This window comes from Hippopotamus amphibius, chromosome 9 (assembly GCF_030028045.1).
Source record: "Hippopotamus amphibius kiboko isolate mHipAmp2 chromosome 9, mHipAmp2.hap2, whole genome shotgun sequence".
Classification (NCBI taxonomy): Eukaryota; Metazoa; Chordata; class Mammalia; order Artiodactyla; family Hippopotamidae; genus Hippopotamus; species Hippopotamus amphibius.
Genome location: NC_080194.1, coordinates 119,310,335 through 119,324,278, shown reverse-complemented (window position 1 = coordinate 119,324,278; position 13,944 = coordinate 119,310,335). Strand labels below are relative to the sequence as shown.

Sequence of the window (13,944 nt, the reverse complement as noted above, 5' to 3'; positions counted from 1 at the left end):
GGAATGGAACCCGCCCTCAGCGGCAGGTCGTGGGTTCTGGGGTCTCTTATTGGGTGGGCTCCTTTGCTTCTCCTGGGCCTTGACTCTTCTCTCTGCTCTGAGACTGCCAAACTCATCCCTGTGAGGAAATAAGCTGCAAAAGAAGGTATCCGTCTACTGGTGTCTGGATTCTATACTTGAGAAATGTCATCCCTTCCGGTGACACTGACCTTGAAAGTGTAATCATGTTTAACCCCTACCGGTAGCTCTCCAGGCTGGCTCAGTTGTGGAGGAGGTTTTAAGTCCACAGGTGTGTTATGTGGGTAACTTCTAACGCTCTCTCCTGCTTCTGGGCAGAGTTGACCCTGCTCTGTGGGCCCTGATCTGCCCCTTTTTGGGTCTGTGAAAGCTTGCCCGTTGAAACTCTACAGCAGAAGAGCTCTTGCAATTGCTTCAGAGCAGAAGAAGGCTTCTTGGCCCGGAGCCTTTGAGCAGTACTGAAATCAGGGAGAGACCCGGCGGTCTGGATACTGGGAGCTTGGCCAACTCACCTGCTCTGGGCTGCACTTAGGACAAGAGATCTGGGTCCCTGAAGCCGTACATGAATACACGCATTTTCTAGACAGAATTTTCAGAATGTCTCCCGGGTGCCAAGCATTGGTCTAGCTGGTTTCTCATTGTTCTACCTCTGAAGCCTCACCGTCACTTGGCAGAATTAACACTCTTATCCCCAGTTACTGCTCAGAGTATGTGAGTTAGTATTTGACTCCAAATTTGTTTCTTTCCCAAAAATGTGCTCCTGTTTTTTTTTTTGGCTGCTCCATGCAGCTCATGGGACCTCAGTTCCCTGACCGAGGCTCAAACCCAGGCCACGACAGTGAAAGCGCCGAACCCTAACCACTGGACCATCAGGGGTCTCCCGCTGTGCTGTTTTCCAGCTGTGCTTTCTCTGTCAGTGGAGGCATTGCTGTTCATGTAGCAGATGAACACACGTATTCCTAATGTGAGTATTAATAAATGGTTAGGAATAATTTTTTTTTCCCTCAGTGTACAGGATCAAGACAAGAAACTTCAGGATTTATGGAGAACATGTCAGAAGCTGCCACCACAAAATTTTGTTAACTTTAGGTATGTAAGATTGGCATTCTGCAAATTAAGCCACCAAACTACAGTAAAGAATGATCCGGTCCATGGCAGAGAGGCCGTTTAATTCAAGCATGTTCGGCACATCAAAAAAATGCCCTGGGGAGTAACTCGGGGTTGCTGGGAATGGGATTTCTGTGTGTTAATTACTCTGATGCGTCTGAAGCATGGGCATCATGTCTGGCATTAATAAGTAAATCGCCTGATCATTTTTTCACTGCAGCTATTGGGGAAAAAAATGCTTGTGAAAAGTGTGATTGACAGTATGTTGGGTCTGGAGTCTAACTTGTCCAGTATCTAAAAGGCAAAAATTAAACGATAGTTGTACTTTCTATAATTTCTTTCATATATGCTGCAGAATTTATTTTAAGCAGAGCACAAGTCATCCTACTAAATAAAATTTCAAGAAATGGAGGTTACGTATTAGTTTATGGGATGACTATTTTTTTAGGAACATTTACCATGGAATAAATGTCTAGCATTTAATCTCGATTTTCCTTTTGACTTAAAATATAACTTGGAAGAAGCATGGAGAGAAGGGTAAAAGGTAGCTCCAGGTAATAAAGTCATTTAAAACCAAAGAAAATTTTGTAAGAGGATTTGGTCCAAAATGACAGATACTTTACTGATGAAATTTCTGATATGTCACCTGACCTTTAATTTCAGTCTTAGATCCTATCACTAAACTAAGCTAAATATTCTCTTTTAATATCTTAACTATCAGTCTTGCCTTGCGCGTGCATTAGTATTTATAATACTCCTATTTGATTCATTTAACACACCCAACTTGGAATTGCAGATACTCTTAGTCTATTCAGTGTCTTATGGTGGAAACTGACTTACAGTTCTTGGTGCTTTGGGATTTGGCCTTTTATTTAGTTTAATTTACTCATTATAATTTTTAACAGTTGTTTTTTTGAATAGGGAGGGCATTCCCATGGTTCAAAATTCAAAGATGTACAGTGGAAAAAATTTCTCTCCTCTTCTTATCTCCCAGCCACCTACTTCCTCTCCTGAGACACAGTCTGTGTTTTCAGTTTCTTATCCATCCTGTCAGCAAGAGTTGATACATATAGAACCAAATACATATACACATACATGTGTACAAACATTTCTTCCTCTCACAGCTTTCACTTTTTCTTTAAACCAAATGGCAATGTGTATTCTACACGTCATTCTCTTCCTTGCCTTTTTTGCTTACTATACATCCTATAGGTTTGTCTATATCAGTCCATCATACTTTTTCATGACTGCATAGTACTCTGCTCTATGAATATGTTGTAATTTATTTAATCATCCCCCTCTTGGTAGGTAATTGGATTGTTCTTAATTTTTTGCTTAATTTTTTACTGTAAGTTCTGTTCTTCTACATAAGACAGTATACCTATATGATAAATTGGATATCTTCATAATTACAGCCTAAAGCATCTTCAAATACGCTTTCTTTTAAGCAATATACATATACTTCTATTTTTTTTTATTATGTTTGTATTAAAAACATTGATCCCTTGGTAATCATAGTATAATCTGTTTCAGGGTAGATAGATAGGGCCTAAAGGAGAAACGGATTAGAAACACAGTACACAGCATATAAAGATCGAATCATTGAGGGTTACATTTGAGCCATGTTCTCCTTCTAAGCCCTGAACTATGTGTTCTCTGAAACAAAGAGCACACACTTAACCCAAGCCAGATTTGGATTTGGCCACACCCTGTAGTTAGCACCCGAGCAGTCTGAGGCTGGGCACTCCCTGGGCAGGAAGGCACTATTCCTCTAAATGTTTCAGAGTAAATGCTTTCCCCCTTCTCTTTTTTTCCATAGGTATTTAATCAAGTTCCTTGCCAAGCTTGCTCAGACCAGCGACATTAATAAAATGACTCCCAGCAACATTGCAATCGTGTTAGGCCCTAACTTGTTATGGGCCAAAAATGAAGGGTGAGTATTCATTCCCCATATCCTGTTATTTTCAGTTCTTCTTTCCACCTGATGGGAAGAATAGAAATGTAACTCCCTTCTGAAGTTGATCCTTCCCCTCCGCTGACTTTCTTGGAACACTGCTGTGAGCTGGGTCCTGTCCCAGATGCTAGTCACACAAAGGCATAGGAGACCTTGTCCCTGTCCCAAAAGGGCCTCAGTCCTGGGCAGCCAGGCAGGTGAACAGCGATAGTGCAGTGATAAGCTCCACACCCACGTCTGTGTATCACAGACGTTATAAAGGAGGAACACAGCTCAGGCTGAGACGTTCAGGAGGCGGTGGCACTAGAGCTGCTGATGGATGAATGGTTTCCCACGGTGGGGCCCTGAGTGAGTCCCACACAGCGGGCACAAAGGGGCCTGATCTCCGTGTTTGCAGGAAGTGGGGAGAGTCACGTGGTCTCATGTGACTTGAGCACAGGGGCCGTGAGGCTGTGGCCGAGGTTTATGGAGTGGGAGCCGGGTTATGAAGGGCGTCACGCATCTCGCTGAGATGCTAGGAACTTAGTTTATGGGCCATGGGGGGAGGGGGGCATCAGGATTCCTCAGCAGAAGGACGGTTGATGAGATTGCATTTAGAAAGATAGTTTGTTGGCACTGAGAACAGTAAATTGACTGAAGGACAGCATCAGGGAGGTCAGCTGGGAAGCGTCTGGGAAGTCACTGGTGTTGATGTCTGCTCTGTTGGCGGCATTATGATGCTGTCATTTAATCCTCACAGATTGCCTCTGGCAGTTGGTGCTTTTGTCCTCACTTTTGCAGATGAGGATGCCGAGGCTTAGAGAGGACAAATCATTTGCTTAAGGTTGCACAGCGGGGAAGCGGTGGGGCCCACGGAGTCTGTCCTTAAGCTTCACCACCCTTCCCTGCCTCTCGTCACTGCCGTTCAGCTTTGTAAAATCATGAGCAGTTCAAATTTCCATCCAAAAATGCAGGGACTTTCTGAATCAAAATCTTTCTATCTTTAACTCATTCATTCCCTCATGTATGCCCACTCTTGTTTCATAAAGTATTTATAAGCTTATTTACAAAGATCCAGTCTCATAAAACAAAATGAAAGGTAAGTGGATATAAAAGCTAACTACATAGTACGTCGTATCTGATAACAAATAAATTCCAGGTAGACCAAAGAGGTAAATATAAAGAGTGATGTCATAAACGTGGCAGGTTAAAAAATAAATAGATAAACATAAACATGGCAGGTAAATGTTTATTAACTTTTGGGATATAAAGGAGTTTTGTAGACATAAAAGCAGTTCAGGAAACAAATAGATTTGGCTCTATAACAGCTAAAAACTTCTGTAAGTCAGAAAGCTCCTTAAATAAATGGCAATTCCCAGACTAGGAAGGAGTTCCTCTAACAATATCCAGATGTATAAAAAGGTCTTGAAATCAATAGACAAACTGTACCTCCTCAAAAAAAAAAAAGCTTGCAAAGAACACAAGCAGACTGTTTCTCCCATTTCTAAGGTTCTAAGGTACGAGAGGGACCAGAATCCAGTGGGTAGAAGGGAAGTATGAACGAGTTAGGAGGGTAATATGCAGGCAGAGCTTGCATTTTAAGCTGGAATTTGAAAGGAGCTAGAACTTTCACATGGTTGGAAAGTGGGGTAAACATGTTCTTCCCAAAGGAAAGAGAGGTCAGAGTGATATGAGGAGGGAGGAGATAGGTTGGGGGCAGTCAGGTGCGGGATCCAGTCTACTGGGAATTCAGCGTCTTCATTTATAAGGGCTCAGAGCAGACCCCATGTTGTAAAACTTAAATGCAGCGAAGAATCCGAGGCCCTGAACATGGTAGGTGCTCCATCAGTGTCGGGCCCTTGCAGCTTGTATGCTCTCGTGGCGTTCTGACTCTGAACTGGACTCAAGCTCCTTGACGGCAGGAGCGATTCTTCTCTGTGTTCCTCCTTGTGAGCCCTGACCTTCAGACACTGTCCACTCTGAACACGCGTCTTGGGGCCAGTCCACTTACGTATGCGACAACCTTAATAATATGTGTAAATGCGGGGGCCCAGGTCTTCTGATGATAAGAGCCACCCTGAAACACCGTGTGTGCTTGGCTGCATTATAGGCGAGATGGGTTTGTGGTGATCCGGAGTCTTGGAAGATGACTCCCACGGGCAAGACTGTGGCAGCAGGAAAATGCAAGCCTGTCCCCAGACAGCTGAAAACCAGCATTTTGACACACTGTGCATTTTTGCATTTGTACTTAAACGTCTCATCCTTTAGATATGATTGAAATGCCCCGACTCAACCTGCAGAAATCAGAGGCTGCCCAGGGGAGGGCTTTTAACTTCGTGACCTTCCTTTGCAGAACGCTAGCCGAGATGGCAGCGGCCACATCCGTGCACGTGGTTGCCGTCATTGAACCCATCATTCAGCACGCCAACTGGTTCTTCCCCGAAGGTAACTGCGCCTCCGACTTCATTGACTCCCAAAGCACAATAATACACAATAGCATAAAAAATCTTTTTAAAGAAGCAGGTACCTCAGTAATCCCTTCATGATTACATAATAGGTTTCACCTTTCATGTTTCTTTTTAGAGTATTTGCATTCCTATTTTGAAAGCAGTAACCACACGATTGTGTATTTCACTTTGTTTCACTTAACATAGAGTCATCCATTCAGCCAGTGTATATTGGATACTCACTAGGTGCATACATTTGCTGGCAAGACATGCTGTCTTCCCTGGAGGAACTTGGTCACTAGAGAAGGAGGCCTCATCATCAGAGAAACTCTAACACGTGGCACATTAGAAGGAAGATGGAGGGGGAATGATTTGACAACTCACGTTGGGCGCCAAGTGCCAGGGATTGCTTTATAGAAGAGGCGACACTGAGTACGCAGGGATCCGCAGAGGTCCCTTGGCCCCCTTTGAGGGTCCTGGTTGGGCAAGTGCTGGGAGTCTGGACCTCCCACCCCAGCTTTGTCCAGAGCAGCCCTGCAGTCACCCTCTGGAGTGTGAGCTCCATGAGGCCAGGGCAGGCTCATCTTTCCTTCACCACTGACTTGCACATTCAAGAATCACACCCCACTCGTGTAAGGCTGTGCAGTAAATGTGTGATGGATGAGTGAATATCATCATTCTACCCAAGATTTCTTTGAGAAAACAAGTCTTCGAAACCTGCTATAGGCAGTATGGAGTTGATGTTGCCTTTTATTTGTATTTAATATCCAGCTGTAAATATCTTATTTTTTTTATGATTCAAATAAGTAATAACCCATGTCCTCTTCTGTATTCCATGATTTTTTTTTTAGCAAAAAAGAAAGCAGGGGAGTTGTGTGACTTGGATTCTGAATCATACCCTCTCCTCTATTTCTAGTTTTCTTAGTTTACGCCTCCACCCTGGTTTGGTAAACGGTCCTTAAGAAGAGGAGAGTGCCTGGGGCTTGCACCTGTGAAATAATGAGGGCTTGTGAATGGAAGAATGAGGCTCCTATTCCAGTGTGTTCGCAAGCTCCTTCAACCCCTGTGCCCTGTGTCCCATATCCACTTGTTCCTTTCTCTTCTGGCAGAGGTGGAATTTAACGTCTCAGAAGCGTTCGTACCTCTCACCACCCCAAATTCCAATCACTCGTCCCACACTGGAAATGACTCGGGCGACTCGGGGACCCTGGAGAGGAAGCGGCCTGCCAGCATGGCGGTGATGGAGGGCGACCTGGTGAAGAAGGAGAGGTATGTTCAGAGCTGTTGACTTTCACACCGGAGGTAGATGGCATGGAGAGGAGTTGGTGGACCCACGGTCCCTGGTCCTGCCTCAGTGGACTTGTCATTCAGGAGTGGCCTGCACCCAGGCCTGTTAGAGTCCAGATAGTTCCAGGAATTCTGCTCGAGTTCATTCCAAACATTAATCTGACCCTAAAGTAGGTGTGTAGCTTGTCAGTTAACAATCGTACCTGGCGCATTCAAGCTTTACTTGGTGGTCTGTGATAAGCCCTACACAGCAGCATCACACACATGTTACAGATTCACTTAAATGTACTTGGCTGGGGAAAAAGAAGAAGTTAAATATTGTGGACGTCTGTCCAGGAGTGAATGTGAGAACAACCCACCTCTCATGGTGACTTGTGTGAGTTGGTGTCTAAAGACATACTCTTAGTATAACTTGGCGCCTCATATAACTGAGGCCAACCATAGACGCCTCAGTTTTTGCCAATTCTGGAATCAAAAAAAAAAAAGGCTGTCTGGGACTTAGTGAGAGACAGTACCAGTCTCTATCCTAGGCTCCTTGGGCGATGGGAGTTTCAAAGGTTATTAAGGCTATTTGTGATTTTTGCCTTCAGGTGCGAATCTGTCTGACGACATGTGTGCTGAAATGCCACTGTGTTCACCAGTGATGCTGAGTTCGAAGTCACGTGCTTGTCTCGCATACATGCGCTAATATTACTGGAAATAGTTTTACATTAAAACTAAACAACAAGCTCTTATTCTGATTGCCCAATCTTATAGTCTTATAGTGAGGTCTGTTTTTTGCCCTTTTTTCTTTTTTCTTTTTTTAACCCACAGCAAAGGAAAAGACTTTACTCTTCTAGTCTCTCCCTCCGGAGTCCACATTTATTATATGCAGAAGCCTCACTCCTCTGAACCCACATCCACACGTTCAGAAGTGCTCCCTGATGACAGACTGTCCTCCACAGAACTAGCCTTTGTGTAATTTAAGTTACAGAAGGCAATGCTTTGGGTCTAGTGAGCGCACAGTAGACAGTTCTTGGCCATCTTCCTGGACGGTTTCTCCCCGCCAGCTGACCCAGTACCTGCAAGCTCAGAGTGCCATGTATCTCGGTATTTTCTGAACTGGAAAAAGGTGTTAAAGTTCATACACCCATGGGCTTCAGTGAAAAGTGAATATTCCTTCTAACCTATCCTCCAGCCACCATCCCCTTCCCCAAAGCAACTATCGTTCCAATCCTACACATCCTTTCAGATACATTCTTTGCATATGCGTAGACCAGTGCTTGCACATCTCAGCTTAAGAGGTGGTGCGATGTGACAGCCTCACATTGCCACTGGTGGCACTTCTGCACTCAGCTTCCACCTTGATGCCCAAACACACAGATTCAAGATGATGGCCTTGTACATTGTACGATGGAAATAAACACGCTGACATGATGTCACTTAAGATGAAGCCTGCCTGTTTGCTTTCAGCTGCTCACACCCACTTTGAGGAAGGACATTGATGAGTACCAGGTCCAGGTTTAAAGCCCCCTTGAGTTGCTTGCCTGGGTAACAGGAGTGACCATTAATCTGGTTCTTGCTGCTTCACTGCATGCTGGGCAACTTGGGTGGCTGTCCCTGCGTGTGGGGTTTTACATGCGTGGACCGATGGGGCTTCTGTGTCAGTAGTCGGCTCGCATGGTGTGTTGTTGACTGTTTCTTCTCTCTGTGTAGCTTTGGTGTGAAGCTTATGGACTTCCAGGCCCACCGGCGGGGTGGCACCCTAAATAGAAAGCACATATCCCCTGCTTTCCAGCCGCCACTCCCGCCCACGGATGGCAGCACCTTGGCTCCAGCGGGCCCAGAGCCCCCTCCCCAGAGCTCTAGGGCCGAAAGCAGCACAGGGGGTGGGACGGTCCCCTCCTCTGCGGGCACACTGGAGCAGGGGCCCAGCCCAGGCGACAGCAGGTAAGGAGGCCAGCTTCTGCTGGCGGTGGCTGCCGGACACCCCAGCCTTCTTGCAGGTGCTGGCCTGCGGGCGTGGCCTCCATGCCCCGAGGATCGCTCAGCATGGAGTGAACCAGCTTTGCCTTCACTCTTCCGGTTGGCAAAGGATGGAAAAAAAGACCACAAATTGCTTGCTTCCTTTCCTGTTTTCAAAAGAAAACAACATTCGTTTGCACTCTTTATCATACTGCTTTGGGGCTGGAAGCCGGAAGCCGATAGGTACCTAGCAGTCTTGAAAGCCTCTCGTACCTGTTTGATGTGTACTTGTTGCTCGTGTACCATTTGCTTGTTGTCAATCAGTATGCTAACTAGTACACATTTGAAGGTAACACGTTAGCGAAGTTATTATATTCCTGGCATTCATTCACTCATCCGTCCATCCATCCATCCATCCATCCATCCATCCATCCATCCATCATTCATCCGTCCATCCATCCATCATTCATCCATCCATCCAATCAGATTCACTGAGTAACTGAGTACTGAGTAACATGTGCTGGCTGCTATACGGAGCACCCCCCCACCCCCTGGCTTTCAGTCTTGTAGGGAAGGTGATACATTCTACAAGGTAGAAAATGTGACGATAGATTTTCTTAACAGTCTCCTTTGTTGCTTCACCTTTTGATTAGCAACTTTAAGGAAAAATACCTTTGAAGTTGAGACCTTTATTTAACTTGCACAAATTCAGTTCTCCACTCAGGCCCGGGCAGATGACCACCAGAGGCCACTTGAGTTGGTATCTCAGGTTGTTCAGAACAGGCCACTGCCGTAAAAGTTGAGCCCCTCTAGTATGTGCTAACATTTTTATTGCATTTGGTCTACCTTGGCCACCTATAAAGCACGAAATGATCATATATAAAGTAAAATGAATGATAAAAGAAGGATGGGCTGTTAATTGTGTACTTTCTCCCGCCCAGAGATGACTATGCCTTGGGAGAACGCCCTCACCTCTTCTTCTTTGGGTGGAGAGAGAGTGCCTCATGCTGTGTGAAGCTAGCTGCTTAGGAGATGAGAATCTCATTAAATCCTCATGGCTGAACTCTGAGGGCTTTGTGCATTCCTGAATTTTCTACCCGCATAATTTGAGGAAATTCACTTTTTGGTTAAAAATGCACGTTGTAAGCTCCACGTTAGCCTTTCCATAACTACTACCACACGTGTATTTGTTTGGACTTAAATCTTTTTCTTGGAGGAAAAAAGTGTAAGCAAACACACACATGTTCATTTACCTGTAGCATTCAATTTGTTTAATTGAGGCTAAATATATTATTTACGACAACAATTAGTCTTCATTGCAGAAGGACAAACAATGTCAGTCATCCGTTTGCTCTTTGTTTTTTATGCTCTGTAGATATTTTTGTGTGCATCTCACTAATGGCATTTACTCTTTGGTGACCTTGACAAATTGTAGCTGTAAAGTTCAGAATAAAAAGCTCTGAGCCAGGAATTAGGAAACCTGAGTTCTGATCCCTACCCCAGTATTAACCAGCTCTGCACCCTGAACAATCCTTTAGCCTCTCAGAGTTTCTCTTTCCTCAAGTCCAAATTACTGATAATAATTGAGTAGTTTGTAACTTAGAGTGGTATTAATATTTTGCTATTACATTTGCTAGTTTTGTCCAATGTATATGACAAAATTGCATTATTTTGAAGTCCAAAAACCCTTTGGTGTTTTTTAATATTGCCCAATTTAAGTACAAGCACACTAGAACTTGAAATGGCCTCTATCATGATATTTAAGTGGCAGAGTAATTGGAAGATAGTCTGATGCCATGAATCTCATAAACTCTGTGGTCCTGTGTGGCACCAAATAAATATTAGCTTCATAGACCCAGTGTGAGCTATTTAAAATTTCAGATCACCTCCTTGCCCCCTGCAGTGAAAACTATACTTGGAATCTGATATTTTATAGCATGTTTAGCTTTTCTAGCTGGGAATGCCTGCCATCTAACTTGTCCTCTGCTCCCCTTAGCCCTTCAAAGCCCAAGGACTCAGCGGCTGCCCCTGCCCCCGGGAGAAACAGCAGTCAGGTGGCCCCCAGCCAAAGCCAGGCCCAGGCCACTGCCGGCTCCCATCAGCTCTCTGCGGGACCCGCGCACAATTCCGCCGGCCCGAGCCCTCACACGGTGCGCCGAGGTAAGTCGCCACCTTTGCTCCATGTGCTTGGGGAGGGATGTGCAGACCTCCCTGGGTCAATGCAGGCGTCAGGCTGAGAAGCTTTCTGGCCGATGGTTCCACGTCTGTCATAAAAGAGCAAGCAGAAAAACCAGTCGCTAAGGGAAAGAATCATTAAAGGGAAATGGAAAAATGGAGAGCAGGAAAGCAGACATTTAAGAATATGTTCAAGCTACGAAGCTTAACAAACAGTCATTTCTCCAGAAACACCCCCATTTTCCAGGAATCTGGTGTTCCAAGCCTTCCCCCTGTTTTAGAGCTGCCACTCAGCCAGGCCTCGTGGGTCTGGGAGCCCCCGTACCTTCTGGATTGGGATCAGGGCCTTCTAGGTCCCCATTCACATGTAATCTGAACCGCTTCCACCCGTGCGCCCCGTGGTCCTCCGCCCAGCAGCCAGGGAAATGGCTTTTTCTTTCTTTCTTTCTTTCTTTTAATTTAATGAAAGATTCTTTAAATTCTATAGTGCATTACAATTTTCAAAAGTTTCACACACATGATTTCACAGAATGCCATAACACCCGCCCTTTTTCTCCCCTACTCCTATCTTGCCCCTGCCTCCTTCCCTCTCCCCACTGGTAACCACTGGCACGCTCCCTGTATCTGAGTCTGCCGCTTTTCTGTTTTACTCACTAGTTTGTTGTATCTTTTAGATTCCACATATAAGTGATGTCATGTAGGACTCGTCTGTCTGTCTGGCTTATTTCACTCAGCATAGTGCCCTCCAGCAGGGGATGGCTTTAAAACACAAAGCAGAGCATGTCATCCTGGCTGAAACTCTGCAGTGCCTCCCGTGCAGACCTCCCACCACGCACCCTATGTGGCCTGGCCACGTGGTCTGCCGCCTCTGAGCCCAGCTCTTCCCCTGCCCCCTCACTCACTTCAGCCTCACTGGTCTGCTCTCCGCTCCTCGATGCACTAAGCTTATTCCCTCTTTAGAGCCTCCGCATGTTTTCTCTTCTAGAACATTCTGTCCTACATCTTCACATGGTTCTTTTTTATTTTATTGGGGTAAGAACACAACATGAGATCTACCCTCTTAAATATTTGTGTACAGTATCCAGGACTATACTCTCAAGTGTACAATACAGTATTGTACTATAGGCACAATGATATATTACAGCAGATCTCTAGAGAGATCTACCTGACATAACTGAAACCTGATGCCTGTTGAATACCAGCTCTCCATCACTCCCCATCTTTACTTCCTCCCCCCAGCCCCTGGCAACTCCTACTCCACTCTCTGATTCTGAGAGTCTGACTGTTTTGGATACCTCATGTAAGTGGGATCGTGAAGTATTTGTCCTTCTGTGACTGGCTTGTTTCATTTAGTATAATGTCTTTAAGGTTCGTCCATGTTGTTATATATGACAGAATTTCCTCCTTTTTTAAGGCTAAATAATATTCCAATTTATGTATATACCACATTTTTTAATCCAGTCATCCATCAATGGGCATATAGGTTGTTTCCACGTCTTGGCTATTGTGAATAAAGATGCTTCAGTGAACATGGATGTGCAGATTATCTCTTCTGGATCCTGATTTCAGTTCTTTTGGGTAAATACCCAGAAGTGGGATTCTTGAATCAATATGGTAGTTCTATTTTTAATTTTTTTTAGGGGCCTCCATACTATTTTCCATAATGGCTATACCAATTTACATTCCCACACATAGTGTAGGAGAGTTCCAATTTTTCCCGTATTCTCACCAACACTTGCTGTCTTTTTTTTTTAATATGTATATATTTGCCATTCTAACAGAGGTGAGGTGGTATGTCACTTTGGGCCTGATTTGCATTTTCCTGATGGTTAGTGATGTTGAACACCTTTTCATGTGCCTGTTGTCCATTTTTATGTCATCTTTAGAGAAATATCTACTCAAGTCTTTAGTCCATTTTAAAATCAGGTTGTTCATGCGACTTGCTTGGTGGTCCAGTGGCTAAGACTCCACACTCCCAATGCAGGGCGCCTGGGTTCGATCCCTGGTCAGGGAACTAGATCCCACATGCCACAACTAAGAGTTCACGTGCAGCAACTAAAGATCCCATGGGCCGCAACGAAGATCTCACACACGGCAATGAAGATCCCGCATGCTGCAACTAAGACCTGGCACAGCCAAATAAATTAATCAATTATTTTAGAAAAATTTTTTATATCAGGTTATTCGTTTTTTACTATTAAGCTATAGGAGTTCCTTATATATTTTGGTAATTAACACCTTATCAGATACGTGGTTTGAAAATATTTTCTCCCGCTCTGTGCGTTGCCTTGCCATTCTGTTGATTGTTTCCTTTGTTGATTGTGCCAAAGCTTCTTGGTTTGATGTCAGCCCACACATCTATTTTTGTTTTGTGGCTGGTGTTTTTGGGACCCCATGAAACCATTGCTAACACAAATGTTATGAAGCTTTTCCCCCTGTGTTTTCTTCAAAGAGTTTTACAGTTTCAGGTCCTATGTTTAATCCATTTTGAGTTGACGTTTGTGTATTCTGTACGATAAGGGTCCAGTTTCATTCTTTTGCATGTGGATATCCAGTTTTCCCAGCATCATTTGTTGAAGAAACTATCCTTTCCCCATTGTTTATTCTTGGTACCCTGTTGAAGGTCAATTGACTGTATAGGCGTGGATTTATTTCTGTTCTCTCTGTTCTGCTCCACACATGGTTCCTCCATCATTCAGGTGTCAGCTCAAAGAGTACCTCCCTAGTGAACCCTCCTTGACCACCCAGTCTGAACTGAGGACCACCGCCAACCCCACCGCTCACACAAGTCATTCTCGATCACCTCACTCTATTTCTCTCAGAGCCTTTTTCTTCACCTGAAATTTTTACAATTGTTTTTTAGCATGTTGCCAGTCTGCCCTAGTAGCTCTTAGAGAGCTGGGATCTTACCTGTCTCATGCACTGCAGTATTCCTAGCCCTTGTCCTGTGCCTGTCACAGAGAGGGCACTCAAATATGTGTGGTCTGGGAGCTCCAAGTGCCTCCTAGATCTAGAACAAATTGGGATGCTTTA

General features: G+C 44.6%; 1 protein-coding gene across 7 annotated transcripts in view; it reads left to right on the top strand.

Annotated features, from left to right (window-relative positions):
• ARHGAP17 (Rho GTPase activating protein 17) overlaps nucleotides 1–13,944 on the top strand; it is an 87,257-nt gene that overhangs the window by 61,122 nt on the left and 12,191 nt on the right. For 5 of the 7 annotated variants that reach the window (XR_009055414.1, XM_057748357.1, XM_057748353.1 and 2 more), the window contains exons 13-19: nucleotides 1,027–1,107; nucleotides 2,945–3,058; nucleotides 5,412–5,503; nucleotides 6,615–6,774; nucleotides 8,488–8,721; nucleotides 8,917–8,979; nucleotides 10,733–10,896. Coding sequence is in view for 6 of the 7 variants with exons in the window: in XM_057748357.1 (XP_057604340.1) it covers nucleotides 1,027–1,107; nucleotides 2,945–3,058; nucleotides 5,412–5,503; nucleotides 6,615–6,774; nucleotides 8,488–8,721; nucleotides 8,917–8,979; nucleotides 10,733–10,896 (908 nt within the window). In the remaining variant the exon portion in view is untranslated. The remainder of the gene's footprint in view (nucleotides 1–1,026; nucleotides 1,108–2,944; nucleotides 3,059–5,411; nucleotides 5,504–6,614; nucleotides 6,775–8,487; nucleotides 8,722–8,916; nucleotides 8,980–10,732; nucleotides 10,897–13,944) is intronic. The other 2 variants (XM_057748354.1, XM_057748358.1) reach the window with 2 other exon arrangements.